Genomic DNA, 16338 nt, shown 5'->3' on the forward strand with positions numbered 1-16338 from the left:
GCCGACTTCCCCCGGCCGAATTAATGGTTGCGGATAGTTCGCGGTGTAGCGGCCGCTGATGTGGAATATCGCGCTGCTGTCCCCTGCACCGTAAAACAGCTCCTAGACGGCGGATAACGGCCACGCCATTCCGGTTCCTTCAGTTATCGTGCGGGGACAATGCTGACGGACCATACGAAAGTAATATCAATCTCGGCTTTAAGAGTCTTTCAAGGCGCTCTACTCGTTAAAGATCCAGATTTAGAAGATCCGCCGCAGGGTGAGTACTAACATCTTCTGGGAAACAGCCAAACGCGTGTCCGTATCAATATCTGAGGGGAGCCGAACAACTACAAGATGGGGCACTTGCTGTGGCATTACAAAGGGACATAAATTTTCAGTACGGCACACGGCCGTTATAAATGTTCATTTCAGGTAGATGCACGACGACATGATGTACCGCCAAATGACACAATCAATGACGTCAAAGACAGCGGCCTTTGAAATGCTTCTTCTATTAACGTTCACAAGGTGTCACGTAAGGGATTTACAGGTCGTGTGCCAGAACTCTACAGAGATATAGGCCATTGTGCGCAAGTGATTATCCAGTGTGACTCGTGTCGCACGATGCGTCTTAATGGACTTCACTTTTCTTCCTGTAAATCAGAGAAAAGAAAAAAATTCCAAGGGAAGTTACCGTTTCGTAACATTGCACATTAAATATCAGCAATGTTGGTGAACGTCTGGGTTGTGTAGGTGATTTAATACTTCAGGACTGCTGCAGGGTATGATAAGGTTTTAAGCGTGAAAGCTCATTGTGTGTGCTATATTAACAAAGGGTGTCAATAAAACTGTCCGTTTCTCATGCCGAGATATTACTTAATTCCCGCTCAGTTCAAGACAGTTCCCCACATTCAAATATCTCAAAGTCGAAGGAGCGATACGTACTTTCCCCCTTCTTCTGGAAACTAAAATAGCCTATATTTAATATGATATGTCAGTCATATTGCTGATATAACATTAACGAAGGGATAACGAGTGTTGTTTTATACTGAATAAATCTCCACCAGTAGACTTCGAAAAGTTGTTAGTAATGAATATTACACGTAATATAAGTATGCCACAAATGCAACTGGTTTGTGCATTAATCTTCACTGCCCCTGACAGATGAGTACTGAGCATCTCGATATAAGTGTTATGCTGGAAAACAAAACAAAAAATAAGAAGCAGATTGCAAATTAGCGTGTTAAACAAGGCCATTGCGTGATGATACTATAAACTGTCAAGAATGATGGAGAAGGATAAATTATTAATTTGAGGTAACGGACCCCAGTCCGTTATAAGCGAAAGTCGGTTTGATACCTCTGATAGTGGAATAGATGTATCGGTACTGGTGTTGCTAAAATTCCAATATTAAGGAGGCCCACCTTATTTCGGGCTGAAGGTTGGCGGACAGCTCGATCAGACATTCCCTGAGAAGTGGATAGGCAAAGGAGGTCTTGTTCCGTGACCAGCACGTTCATCTCATCTCACCGGTTTCATTTGTTCTTGTAGGACGATGTGAAAGTCTTATGTACGAGAGCCCTGTCGAGACTGAAAGACCATCTGCTGGCACGATTGTCGCTGCCTACGACAAAGGGGATGTTGCAGCGACTATGACAGAACTTTGTGCGGCGATGCGATGCGTGCATTGACGATAGGGGACGCTATTTTGAACAGTTGATGTACATGGAGCAGTTTGTGAAACTTGTGCAGGTAGGTGGAATACATTATTACTGTACTTCAAAATTGGATTTTCGGTCTCTCTGACATCAAGTGACTAGTCCATCAGCAGGGAAACTGAAAGTATTGAAGAGTATTCTGCGGGAATTTTGTACGTAATGATCAGGTTTCGGAAGTTGGAACCCTTAGTTTGCTCTAGGCTGCCTTATCTCGAATTAATACAGTTACCTTTCTCCGTCATCCCTGAAAGTTTGTAGCACCATCACGGAATAACTCTGTACGTTCAGAGTTTTCACCACCACCACCATAACAACAACCACAACAACAACCGAGCCCTGAAAAGTGCTGCAGTCAGTAGCACGAACAGCCCGTGACGGGTGCAGAGCAGAGGCGGCGCCTACCTCCTTGTCCTTGGCGGCGAGCTCGTGCTCGAGGGCGGAAGGCTCCATGTCGCCGGCCGCCTTGCCCTGCTGCGGCGGCTGCAGACCTCCGCCCCCGCCGCCGCCGCCGCCGCCGGAGGCCAGCTGCTCCTTGAGCGCGCTCACCTCCTTCTCGGCCAGCGTGGCGCGCTGCAACACAAAAACAGGCGACCGTCACTGAGAGCCGTTCGTCAAGCGCAAAGTTATTCAGCATTCTGCTTGGCCCGATCTGAGCTTTGGTACCCTATATTCTTCTCACAGTCTAGAGAAGAACGCTAATCGGTAAACATACGACGGCATGCACTATCTATTATCTTCCATAACGGCGCCCATAAAAAAAAGGATCTTTCGTGGGCACATGCCTCCAGTTCTATTGCTGACGGAAAGTACGTTTTAAGTAGCCCTTAGACTGGCGACCATTTACAAACCAGACAGAAGAATCTCCTTACTATCACAGTCCTACAGTAATATTACACGTTCTCTCCAGCTTAGCAAATCGGTTGGTTCTTTATGCATTAGATGTGGTGTATGGTACGCTTTACAGGGCTTATGGAGGCACCATTCACTTCACGGGCGGTTTCTGAATAAACCCTAAAAACATGGTTTTTGGATACCAAAACCGAGCCCCAGATTCCAAGCCGGCTACGTGCAGCAAACCCCTGAAATTGTTATAATAAATTCCTAATATCCTGAAATTGTTATAATAAATTCCTAATATCCCGATCTCGAACAACTGTGAAAAGCCGGCCGCGGTGGTCTCGCGGTTCTAGGCGCGCAGTCCGGAACCGTGCGTCTGCTACGGTCGCAGGTTCGAATCCTGCCTCGGGCATGGATGTGTGTGATGTTCTTAGGTTAGTTAGGCTTAATTAGTTCTAAGTTCTAGGGGACTAATGACCACAGCAGTTGAGTCCCATAGTGCTCTGAGCCATTTGATTTGAACTGTGAAAAATTTTCTTGCTATCTTTGTGCGTTCCCGAGATCTATGGGACTTAACATCTGAGGTCATCAGTCCCCTAGAACTTAGACCTACTTAAACCTAACTAACGTAAGGACATCACACACATCCATGCCCGAGACAGGATTCGAACCTGCGACCGTAGCGGTCGCGCGGTTCCAGACTGAAGCGCCTAGAACCGCTCGGCCACACCGTCCGGCTAAATAGAACAATGTGTACGACACTGACATCTGAAACAGTAACACGCATTTATCGTAACAATTTATTACTACCAATCGTGAACGTCAACGATTTTTGGTGAAGAAGTAATTCCGTGGAACATTAAAATATTTCACGTTTCATGTGTTCTACAAAAACGCTGTGCACGAAAGTATTCGTGATAGTATAGTTGTATTAATACTGTAATGTCAAACAGTATTAATACGGTAATACAAAACAAATGTGTAAATAAAAATGGCTAGTCGTGCGATAAGTTTCGTAAAAATATACAACCGATAAGTCATTCCATTAGTCATAAACGAAAGCACTCGGCATTTCTTTTAATCCATGGAAAGAATAGTAAGAAAAAAATAACACCATGGAAAGCATAGTAAGACAAAAAATAACACACACACACACACACACACACACACACACACACACACACACACACACACACACACACTGCTATGTGTGCATCGTCCTCCAGTGTCGCGCAGACTCTCGACACGTGTAAAGCACTAGATACTATTTTCCTAACCTTTGAATTGCAAAAAACTTAAGCACACAACTATATCTAGCAGTTCAGACGAGTAGCGCTAGCGCAACTGTTCAGTCGGATGTAGGCCGAGTCGTAAGCAGAAAGAGAGTGCGTCGTAGACACCGACTTACCATAGGTTTCGCAAAGCATACAGGCCGTGACCATCGCGGCAACATGCTGCTGCGCACCCAGCCGCGCGAAGAAACGGCAGGAAGCATCGCCGAGTCAGCTGTGCGCGGACGGTTGCGATCGCTTCTCCCGCGAGAACTTCGAGCCCACTCGGCGAGCGGGACGCTCTCTCTTCTCATGTGTGGCAGTAGCACTGGTACGTGACTGATCGGCCCGTATTATCGCGGGATGAGTGTGTGTCGGTGCTCCGCCTAGCCTCCCATTTCCTCTGCGGCGCTTCCGCTGGCCGACTTGGCTGATTCGCGTGATTTGTTGACGCATTTCCCGAGCTCGTCTCGGCGAGGTGGGGTGGGGGGACCGCTGCCGGTGACGCATACCAGGCGCAGACCGCAGGATTCCAGGAAGGCTCCGTCCGTGGCGCCATTCAACGTTCCAGAGTCGATGGCTGACGCAGGAGCTGCGATAGCAGAGCTGGACCTCTGGGTCAGGGATCCGCCCATCGGCACCGATTCTGCTCCCGTTTAGTCAGCCTTTCTGTTGCACCTGGCTGTCGCGGCCACTGATTGGGAACGCTGCAGCACTCGGTAATATAACGATGTTGTTATGCTGGTGACGCAGTAACAATCAGTCTACCACTCAAAAAGCGCAGAGTTGGTCTTCTGCACACTAGATGCTAACTGTTTTCAACTAGGAACATGACCTAATAACCAGTCCATAAACGCAGTTCGTGTGTGTACGCTTTTGTGATTTCCCATTGTTTGTCCAATTGTAAACGGTCTTCTGTTTTTCATGATTTTCCAAATTTATTTTATTTTAGGTTTTTGGCCGCGTGCTCTTTCTGTCGCCACAGTCGCCGGTAACTTAAGGAAAGGAATTCGTGTCCGCCATCTCTCTATGAATCGTATAAATTTTGTTCGGTGTATTATCGTGTAAGGGGGCAGTCAAATCCAAAATGACACAGATAGAAAAGTAAGTAAACCATTTATTACTTCAAAAGTAATAGCCATTACTGTTAATAAATTTATCCCACTGTTGGACAAGATGGTCAGTGACTATGTGGAAAAATGTTTGCGAGTGTCTACGTCACCAAGACTGTATCCAGGCGTGCACCTCTTCGTCCGAAACAAATCGACGGCCACGAATGTCTTTCTTCACGCTCTAATAACGCGGAAATTGCATGGTGAGACATCGGTAGTGCAAGGGCTTCCCAACGAAACGTCTGCAGAGTAGTCGAAACAATCTTGGCAACATGTCAGCCCAACCGACTTCCATATTTCTGGAGCTCTAAAGAAAGACCTTCGCTACTGTCGATTTGCTCCGGACGATGAGACGCCGCCTGGGTACAGTCGTGATTCTGTAGGATGCCTCAAACATTTCACGACAATAACATCCCTGTAATGGGCTGGCCTTCACAGGGGCCTGAGCTGAATCCTATAAAACACATTTGGGATGTTCGGGAACGCCGACTACGTGTCGGGCCTCACCGAACGATATCGATACCTCACCTCAGTGCGGCACTCCGTGAAGAATTGGCTGCCATTCCCCAAGAAACCTTCCAGCACCTGACTGAACATATGCCTGCGAGAGTGGAAGCAGTCATCAAGCCTAAGGGTGGGCCAACACCATAATCCCAGCATTACCGATGGAGGGCGAAACGAACTTGAATGTCATTTTCGCCTGGTGTACGGATACTTTTGACCACAGCATTGAAAACCGCCTAAAATCTCCTTCACACTTGAAATGTTTTCTGCGGACAGCTTTTCATAGCGGATATGTTTTCAGGAAAATCACGACACTTGGCTGCATCAGAACAACCGTTTTCGGTGAATGATCATCATCTGGCACGATAAATTAGCTAATGCGAGTCAGTGATGTTAAACCATCCCTCCGACTTGCCGTTTACTAGACCAACGGTCTTCTAGCGAAGTCACGAGTATAATTCTCGTTGAAGCCAACTAGCATCTCAACTGCGACACCCGACTGAAAATCCAAGGACATCAGCAGCATATGCCAGGAAAGTCTGCATTCACATAACTTACAATTTGTTTACAGACGGCATATTTCGCACTCGGCGATTCTGTTCCTCTCTTATCAGACCAATTCCGGTTCGCTGCTCCGGCGAGGGCTCGGCGTCTGTTGCTTTCCTTCGCTCACCAGACCGAATCGCTTGACGACCGCCCCCTTTCCGCCGACCAGACACAACTCACTCCTTCCGCCTTCTCCTTCCTTGTTCCGACGGCCAGAGAAGATAGCGATCTGGTGGTAGCGTAGCATTTCTATCGGGGCCCGCAAACTATACTCCCTCCTACTCGGCCTATCCCTCCATTTCTCTCTCTCTCTCTCTTTCTTTTTTTTTTTTTTTACGCATGTTTCTGGACAGAAACAAGGGCCCCGAAGTGGTGCCACACAAATGATCGTTTCAATGGAAATGAAGAGGCCTGCGTAGCAGTGTGTGTGTGTGTGTGTGTGTGTGTGTTTATGCCAGTCACCAGCGCTTGTCCCTGAGAACGGGCAAGCTGCGAGGGGCGTGGCGCGAGAAGTAATTGAAGACGCGGCGGCTATGGTATCCGCTGCTGCCGGTGGCCACCCGCCTGCCGTCCAACTGTTTTGTGTGTTTCCGCTTCCGCCCGTCTGCGCTGTACAACCCCCATCCCACCCCCGTCCGGCCTCTTCCTCCGTCTCATTCTCACCTACCGTTTCACGCACACGCCTCGCTCCTCGGGACGAAGGAGTACTTATCGGCGAGGGAAGGTTTCCTACAGTGAATTAATAAGCTGCCCCGCGCACCTTCCTTCGCGCCCTTATAAGCAGGCGTCTGTTCTGTTTTGTTGGCACGTGCGTCCGGCCGGCGCGTTTTACATAACCCTCCCCTGGGGCCTCCCCGGCCCGACGCTGGCCACCTCTCCGAGGCACCTGCGTCTGGTGGGGGCGACGGCGCAAGCCTGTGTGTCCTGCTCTAGGAGGCGCCTGGCCAGTTACCCTTCCAGTAAAACGGATGACCGGCTGCGTTTTTTCTGCTTTGTGGATAAAGCCCTCGAAAAAGAAGTTTCGCAATACATCTGTGCTGTATTGCCACCGCATCGTCGATGTATAGGATTAGTTTATACAGTCTTCCACCAAGCGAATCGAATCTTACCGCACAGTTAACCACGGAACTGTCCAGTTACTTGTACTCTTGTGCAGATAGATGCACTTACCTGCGTGGAACAGTCTGTGACGATATGAATTGAACGATCACATAGTGCCGGCCAGTGTAGCCGAGCGGTTCTAGACGCTTCAGTCTGGAACCGCGCAACCGCTACGGTCGCAGGTTCGAATCCTGGCTCGGGCATGGATGTGTGTACTGTCCTTAGGTCAGTTAGGTCCAAGTAGTTCTAAGTTCTAGGCGACTGATGACCTCATATTTTAAGTCCCATGGTGCTCAGAGACATTTGAACCATTTTGATGACATAGTCGTAGGTACAGCAGGTGGCAGACTTTCTTCTCTTGGAAGATACTGGGAAAATGCTATCAGTCTACAAGGAGATTAACAAATTGCCCGATCTAGAATACTGCTGAAGTGTGTGGGGCTGACAGTTGATATTGAGTACATAGAGTGTAGGGCACCACGAATGACAACAGGTTTTTTTGACCAACGCGAGAGAGTCACGAAAATGAAAGGAGCTTGTAGATAAAATGTCAACTTTTTTGCGAAAGCCACCTTTGAAAATTTCAAGAACCAATATTAAGTGAGAACTGTATGAATAGAAAGTGGTTCAAATGGCTCTGAGCACTATCGGACTTAACATCTGTGGTCATCAGTCCCCTAGAACTTCGACCTAATTAAACCAAACTAACCTAAGGACATCACACACATCCATGCCCGAGGCCGGATTCGAACCTGCGACCGTAGCGGTCACTCGCTTCCAGACTGAAGCGCCTAGAACCGCAAGGCCACATCGGCCGGCTATGAACAGACAACGGCCCTTTATGTATATCTTCGATACGGACAGCGAATACAAGATTTTTAGACTAATTACAACGTGCACGGAGACAATTAAACAGTCACTCCTTCCGCGCTCTGTCCCGAAAAGAATGGGAAGAAACTCTAATATGTGGTACAATAGAAAGAACCATGCACTCAGCGGTGGTCTGCAGAGTCCCGAGAACGAATGCAAATATGGATCTTTTTACATATTTATTCTTATGTTTGCGAGGCTTGTTAATTGACTTTGTCAGGGGGCTTACATTTTCTGGAGACAGTTGAATGTTTGGTTGGTTGGTTCATTTGAGATCATTCTAAGCAGATTATCGCTTTTTACTGTTAACTCAGCAGATATACACTTCTTTTTATTTTACAAAGTGTAAGAGAGTATGATCATAAACGTAAATGGTTTGTCTTCAGATTCTACACATTATCTGCATGATTTGGCGTCAGGTCACGCAGTTTTTGATATAACAACACGTCTCACTTTTGATGACACCCAGATCGTGAACGATTTGTACGCTGTATGCCGCCGAGAGCCTATAGAATTATAAGATGGCCAAGTGGATACGATTGTGTCTATATTTTGTGATTGTGTCTAAAATATACAGAATACAGTATAATACGTCAGTGGCTCTTCTCCGTAGGTTAACAGTAATAGTAGCAGCTATAAAATGAATTTATAGCTGTACGAAGAAGATGTTTTCTGATATAGTGAGGTCTGGCAAAAGAAAATTTAAGGAGTCTGCACAAACTAATAATACTCGCAAATGAGGAAGATGTGATTAGAAGAAGGATGTACACGGTAACAAGTGCCTATAGGGGCAGTGGTAGTCATTATTGTTGCTTCAATAGATACACTGAAGAGCCAAAGAAACACATATAGGCATGCGTATTCAAATACACATATATGTAAACAGGCAGAATACGGCGCTGTGGTCGGCAACGCCTGTATAAGACAAGTGTCGGGCGCAGTTGTTCGATCGGTTGCTGCTGCTATAGTGAGTTTGAACGTGGTGTTATAGTCGGCGCACGTGCGATGAGGCACAGCATCTCCGATGTAGCGCTGAATTAGGGATTTGCCCGCACGACAATTTCATGAGTGTACCGTGAAGATCAGGAATCCGATAAAACATTACCGTACGACAATTTCATGAGTGTACCGTGAAGATCAGGAATCCGATAAGACTTTAAATCTCCGACATCGCTCCGGCCGGAAAAAGATCCAGCAAGAACGGGACAAACAAGGACTGAAGAGAACCTTTCAAAGTGACAGAAGTGCAATCGTTCCGCAAATTGCTGTAGATTTCAATGCTGGGCAATCAGTGTCAGCTTACGAACCATTCAGCGAAACATAATTGATATGGTGGTTTCTGAGCTGAAGGTCCTCTCGTGTACCCTTGATGACTGCACGACACAAAGCTTTACACCTCGCCTGGGCCTGTCAACACCGACACCGGCATAGGACTGTTGACGACTGGAGAGATGTTGCCTGGCGGGAAAAGTCTCGTTTCAAATTGTATCGAGCAGATGGACGTAAACGGGTGTGGAGACTAGCTCATGAATCCATGGATGCTGCATGTCAGCAGGGGACTGTTGCAGCTGCTTGAGGCTCTGTAATGCTGTGGGGCGTGTGCAGTTGGAGTGATATGGGACCCCTGATACGATTCTTGACAGGTTATACGGACGTAAGCATACTGTCTGATTTCCTGCTTCCATTCATGTCCATTGTGCATTCCGACGGGCTTGGGCATTTCGAGCAGGACAATGTGACGCCCCACACATCCAGAATTGCTACAGAGTGGCTCCAGGAGCATTCTTCTGAGTTCAAACAATTCCGCTGGCCACCACACTCCCCAGACATGAACATAATTAAGCGTGTCTGGGATGCCTTGCAACGTGCTGTTCAGAAGAAATCTCCACTCCCTAGTACTCTTACAGATTTATAGACAGGATTCCTAGTGTCAATTCCCTCCAGCACTACGTCACACTTTAGTAGAGTCCATGTCACGTCGTGTTCCGTCATTTCTCCGTGCTCCCGAGGGTCGTACACGATATTAGGCAGGTGTACCAGTTTCTTTGGTTCTTCGGTGTATGTCATTAACTGTCTTGTGAAGATGAAGATGTTATTCAGTTCTCTAATATAAGGTGGGAGGTTATTCCAGAGTCGGCTTCCTGCTACTCGCTGCTAACCTCAGCGCTGAACGGCCGTAATCTCCTAGCTGCTGTTCAGAAGGACTTCGAGAAAGTGGCTGAACGATGCAGAGGGACAGAAAGGATTTTGCTGTAATGGGAACGTGTGTTTCTGCCATTCTGTTCAGACAAGAGCGTTATATAGAAAAGAGACATGAAGGGCAGTGTACGTTGATTACACAGCAGCCAAAACATGGAAATATTCTCTTTTCCTACGACGATCGGAAGATGTAGGTGTCACTTTGATTATAAGACTTGTCCGATCCGCGTACACATTTACGCTGTTAGTGCGAAACGCCCAACTCGCGTTTTCGCCGCATAGCCCACGAGGTTCAGTGCGGAAGCCTGCCTTGTTAGCTGTCGCCTTCCGCTAGGAGAGTCGCACATGTCGGTCGCGTCCACAGACGTTCCGACTCGGTCCAAAGGCGTGCTGAGGATGAGAATATGGCGCGCAGGTAGTTTATCACTTCCGAAAATTACGTGTCGCCGACTGCAGGCGGTCGCGCGTCCCGATAACGCTCGAAATAGGCGTGGCGCACGCGTCGGCCGTCAGCCGTGGAAGGACAGTATGGCGGAAGGGAGGGAGGGAGGATGCACACCCTTCAGAAGCAGCAGCGACACAGAGAGGCACTGTGGCGCCCTCGCGTATCGGAAGGAGTTGGTAACTAGCTGTATCGCGCGACAGCGTCAGGCACAAATAAATGCCGACAGTGCGTGTGTGTGTGTGTGTGTGTGTGTGTGTGTGTGTGTGTGTGTGTGTGTGCCAGAGAGGGCAGACTCGGGAGGTCGGGGTGGGGGTGGTGCGGACGGTGGGGGGAGGGAGGAGGCTGAGGGAGACGCTGATGTGTAGGAATAAGCGAATTAGGCGGAGGGGCGCCGAGGCCACGAACACATCGACGGTGCGAGCAGAGGCGAAGGGGAAGGGAGCGAGAGAAATAACCGGGAGGAACGGCACAGCCGGCGAAGGAGAATTGTGAATTCGAAGCGTTTGGACGCCTGAGATAATATGAGTCGACGCCGTAATCCTTTCCCATTTGCTCGGCGTTAGCCGATGCCAGATGAGTGTTTTCGTCTAGCGTGGAGATCCGCCAGGGAATTGTATTGAGAGGCGAGCAGACGGTCGCAGGATGCCCGCCTGCGCGCTATCGGGGAAAACGGCCGCCCGCCCTTGTCTCCTCACTAATGCTCTCGCGCCGGAAGTTCCGAGAAGGGCTGTTCCGGTACAACTGCTTGTCTCTCTGGGTCGGGTGACCTGACTGCCAGTAGGAATCGGCAACGCCGCGCACATTAACGCCTGAACCATTTTTTCCCCCTTATTGTTATTTCCTTCCACCACTTCTGACGGAGGGGCTGGCGGCAGCAGTGTGATCGGTCTGCAGCAGTAGAGGTTTACAACTATACGGTGGATTTTCGAATACAGTAAAAAATTATAAAAACAAATTATGACTTCAATCGTGATGGCGTCGTTGTTTTGCTGCTAACGAGGATGACTGGTGTTGGTGAGGTGTCTGGGTGGTTTTCCGAAGCTCCGGGTTAAGCAGGAGTTTGGGAAGGAATCATGAGGAGGGAAGTGGAACTGAGATAAGTAAGGAGCTTGTCTAATAGGTGTTGTATGGAAGCGAGGTGTGTGGGTCGGGTCGAAAGGTTCAAAGAAATGGTTCAAATGGCTCTGAGCACTATGGTACTTAACATCTGAAGTCATCAGTCCCCTAGAGCTTAGAACTACTTGAACCTAACTAATCTAAGGACATCACACACATCCATGCCCGAGGCAGACATTCGAAACTGCGACCGTAGCGGTCGCGCGGTTCCAGACTGAAACGCCTAGAACCACTCGGCCACTGCGGCTGGCTCGAAAGTTTCGCAAAGTTACAAAATAACACCAGCATTTGCCAAAACTGCGGGAGAGAGGAAAACGTACATATTGTTCTTCACTAATACAGGACAGATAAATGACCTCTCTCCTCTTTCTTTTGCGAAATATCGTCAAATGGAAACCGGCTGTTACGTACTGCGATGCATTACGAAAGGAATCACAGTTCCGAAAGGTGTCTGTTAGTCGTAAGTTTAGTTGTCTTTGAATGCAAACAACTAATATCGTCTAAAGTTACATATCTTTTATCATAATATCGGGCAGACGGTAACAGTTCTACGCAAGGTCCCACTGGTGTCAGATAGACCATATGCAGTTACGCGCCTACTCTGCACACAGCTGGAGTTTTAGAAATGCGATGATGAGGACAGAAAATCAGGTATTTCTTATATTGCAGCTACGTAACAGCTCTTTCTCGGGCGGAAATATGAGAACAGCCATTGTTTTTTTCCCTATGATTGCTACAGAAAATAGTGTAGACAATACACAAAATGTATTTAGAAACGTTGGCTGCTTATCATGACTGATACGGCCATTTCATTAAAATCACCTTAGTGTGAGGAGAGGTGTTGCTACGGAGGGTATGGAATGAGCGCTCGCTCCTGATCCGTTTTTTGCTGTTGAGTCGCCCTCACCCGGCGGGAGGTATTAAGGACCTCACATTGACGCAAGGTCCCCGGCGCCGCGGAGGCTTAACTGGGTATTGCGCATGTAAATGCTTTATCAGTTTGCTCTAGGCCTTCGAAGACGTGTGTAAACAAAGCATCCGATAAGAACACTGATTCGACCGTAGACTCGAGGCTCCTCAGAGCGCTTCCATTATTCTCCGCCATAAATCTGAAGTCGGAAGGTGTTACGAGTGACGTGCAACAGTTCGACGAAAGGAATCGTGAGCAACACGCTGACGAAGAGACTAATAATGGAGTACTGTTACGAGTAAACGTGCTCCCTATTTAATTCGTTTTCCAATGATACAATCTCGAGAAGGTATTTCATCAGCATTCCATGAAGTGCAGCGAAGGGGAATTTGCTTTTATCTGTACTTGAGTTTTTCCATAACGCATAACAGTTTTGTACGGGAGATAACAGCTTCTTGGTAATTTTACAGCTGACTGTCCGTAATATTCTCCTGGCAGACTGCAGGGAAGTTCTACTCTTTTGCCGCTGTTATACACGATACAGAATGGCCGTATAAGAGAACTGGGATCACCAATGGTTCTTGTGAAAAAAATAGGGAAGTACATCTGCTGGCCTTGAACAACTGTCAGCAAGTTTTGAAAATACTAGACATCTTGAAATATTAGTAGCTGCCAATATAATCTGAAGTTAACTTTTTGGTCGCTCTTGTGCCATCCGTTTCATTTTTTCCCCGCTCGTGACACTCTCCAATGCAAGCCTTAAGGTTGACTGCATTAGATTCTACAAAGTTCTGTCACGAAGACAGCGTCCTCAGATATTAACGATGAAAGTGATGTTGTAATGGCGCACAAAGGATACTAATTTTCATAGCCGTGTTTCTCATAAGCCATTTCAGGAAAATTCAGTGATGGCTTTTCTCACAGGAACAATTGAGTTTGCGGTATAACTCTGCTGACGTTTATGTGGCCGAAGGTACGCCTAGGACTGACAGATAAAATAAAATAAAATACCGGCAATACGACTGAAAGTGGTGTGTGAGGCGGGAAAACATTTTTGATGACTTTTTAAAATAATTCAAAAAAAGCTGATAGATCACAAAAAGTAGCCACCGTAACGCGTTATCAAAATAAAGAAGTTCCATTAACATCCAGTGGCTATTTTTTGTGATCTATCAGCTTTTTTTAGAACCATATTAAAAACGAAATATGTGTTATAAGAGCACAGGCTTCCGCAGCCGAAGTAAGCATCGGCGAAATGATGAGTAATGTACGTCGTCACCTCGATGTGCTCAACCTCCAAAAGAATTAACCCGAAAAAAGGATAAAAAGGTGAGCGGCAAACAGAAGGTGCTTCCTGTAACGTCAGCGTAGAATTAAGATGACTGTAATTTCAAATTTACGTCAGACAGCTACCTGCGCAATAACAGTTTCCACAACGAAACTTTGTCTCGAAACCTGGCAGAAAATCCAGAGATTCTGGTCGCATGTGAAGTATGTTAGCGGCAAGAAACAATCAATGCCTTCTCTGCGCGATAGGAATGGAGATACTATCAAAGACAGTGCTGCCAAAGCAGAGTTGCTAAACACAGCCTTCCGAAATGCCTTCACAAAAGAAGACGAAGTAAATATTCCAGAATTCGAATCGAGAACAGCTGCCAACATGAGTAACGTAGAAGTAAATATCCTCGGAGAAGTGAAGCAACTTAAATCATTTAATAAAAGCAAATCTTCTGGTCCAGACTTTATACCAATTAGGTTCCTTTCGGAGTGTGCTGATGCATTAGCTCCATACTTAACAATCATATACAATCGTTCGCTCGACGAAAGATCCGTACCCAAAGACAAGAGTTGCACAGGTCACGACAATATTCAAGAAATGTAGTAGGAGTAATCACTTAATTACAGGCCCATAACGTCAATATGCAGCAGGATTTTGGAACATACATTGTGTTCGAGCATTATGAATTACCTCGAAGAAAACGGTCTATTGACACACGGTCAACATGGGTTTAGAAAACGTTGTTCCTGTGAAACACAACTCTTTATTCACATGAAGTGTTGATTTCCGGAAGGCTTTTGACACTGTACCACACATGCGGCTCGTAGTGAAATTGCGTGCTTATGGAATATCGTCTCAGTTATGTGACTGCACGCATCTCGTGGTCGTGCGGTAGCGTTCTCGCTTCCCGCGTCCGAGTTCCCGGGTTCGATTCCCGGCGGGGTCAGGGATTTTCTCTGCCTCCTGATGGCTGGGTGTTGTGTGTTGTCCTTAGGTTAGTTAGGTTTAAGTAGTTCTAAGTTCTAGGGGACTGATGACCATAAATGATAAGTCCCATAATGCTCAGAGACATTTTTTTTTTTTTTTTTTTTTTTTTTTGAGTTATGTGACTGGGTTTGTGATTTCCTGTCAGAGAGGTCACAGTTCGTATTAATTGACGGCAAATCATCGAGTAAAACTGAAGTGATTTCTGGCGTTTCCTCAAGGCAGTGTTATAGGCCCTTTGCTGTTCCTTATCTGTATAAGCGATTTGGGAGACAAGCTGAGCAGCCGTCTTCGGCTGTTTGCAGATGACGCTGTCGTTTATCGACTAATAAAGTCATTAGAAGGTCAAAACAAACTGCAAAACGATTTGGAAAAGATATTTGAATGGTGCAAAAAGTGGCAGTTGACCCTGAATAACGAAAAGTGTGAGGTCATCCACATGAGTGCTGAAAGGAACTCGTTAAACTTCGGTTACACGATAAATCAGTCTAATCTAAAAGCCGTAAATTCAGCTAAATACCTACGAATTACAATCACGAATAACTTAATTTAGAAAGAACAAATACAAGATGTTGTGAGGAAGGCTAAGCAAAGACTGCGTTTTATTGGCACGACACTTAGAAAATCTAACAGACCTACTAAGGAGACTGCATACACTACGCTTGTCCGTCCTCTTTTAGAATACCGCTGCGCGGTGTGGGATCCTTACCAGGTAGGACTGACGGAGTACATCGAAAAAGTTCAAAGAAAGGCAGCACGTTTTGTGTTATCGCGAAGTATGGGAGAAAGTGTCACTGAAATGATATAGGATTTCGGCTTGACATCATTAAAATAAAAACGTTTTTCGTTGCGACGGAATCTTCTCACGAAATTCAAATCACCAACTTTCTCCTCCGAATGCGAAAATACTTTGTTGACACCGAGCTACATGGGAAGGAACGATGACCACGATAAAATAAGGGAAATTAGAGCTCGTACGGAAAGATACAGGCGTTCATTCTTTCCGCGCGCTGTACGAGACTGGAATAGTAGAGCATTGTGAAGGTGGTTCGATGAACCCTCTGCGAGGCACTTAAATGTGATTTGCAGAGTATCCATGTAGATGTAGATTCCCATGTAAATACAAGTGTTTACATTATTTTGCCTATTCCCTGTATGTCGCATGTTATCTACATTAGAGGCGACCTCCACGAGGCATCGCCACCACCGGGTCACAATGAGAACAACTGAGCTTCATATCTCAGTACCTGCTGAAACTTGCAGGAATAAAACCGTCGGACGCCTCCCCCTGACAGTGTCAACTTGCGAGGTATCGTATCTCCTTGCCGCAGCCGCCGCCCGCCGGCTATCGAACGACTCGTAGTCCACGTGGGCGCTGGTGATAGCCGGCGTGTTTGGTTGGTGTCAGCGCCGCCCACTCCTCGCTACTGATAACAGCTGCCTGTACCATGCGAAACGTGCCGC

The 16338-nt window shown here is 46.9% G+C and overlaps 1 protein-coding gene across 6 annotated transcripts in view; it reads right to left on the reverse strand.

Moving 5' to 3' along the window:
* LOC126284054 (homeobox protein cut) overlaps window positions 1–16338 on the reverse strand; it is a 422426-nt gene that overhangs the window by 177711 nt on the left and 228377 nt on the right. For all 6 annotated transcript variants that reach the window (XM_049982639.1, XM_049982638.1, XM_049982634.1 and 3 more), the window contains exon 2: window positions 2103–2270. In XM_049982639.1, the coding sequence (XP_049838596.1) occupies window positions 2103–2270 (168 nt within the window). The remainder of the gene's footprint in view (window positions 1–2102; window positions 2271–16338) is intronic.

This window comes from Schistocerca gregaria, chromosome 8, assembly GCF_023897955.1.
Source record: "Schistocerca gregaria isolate iqSchGreg1 chromosome 8, iqSchGreg1.2, whole genome shotgun sequence".
In the NCBI taxonomy this organism is placed as follows: domain Eukaryota; kingdom Metazoa; phylum Arthropoda; class Insecta; order Orthoptera; family Acrididae; genus Schistocerca; species Schistocerca gregaria.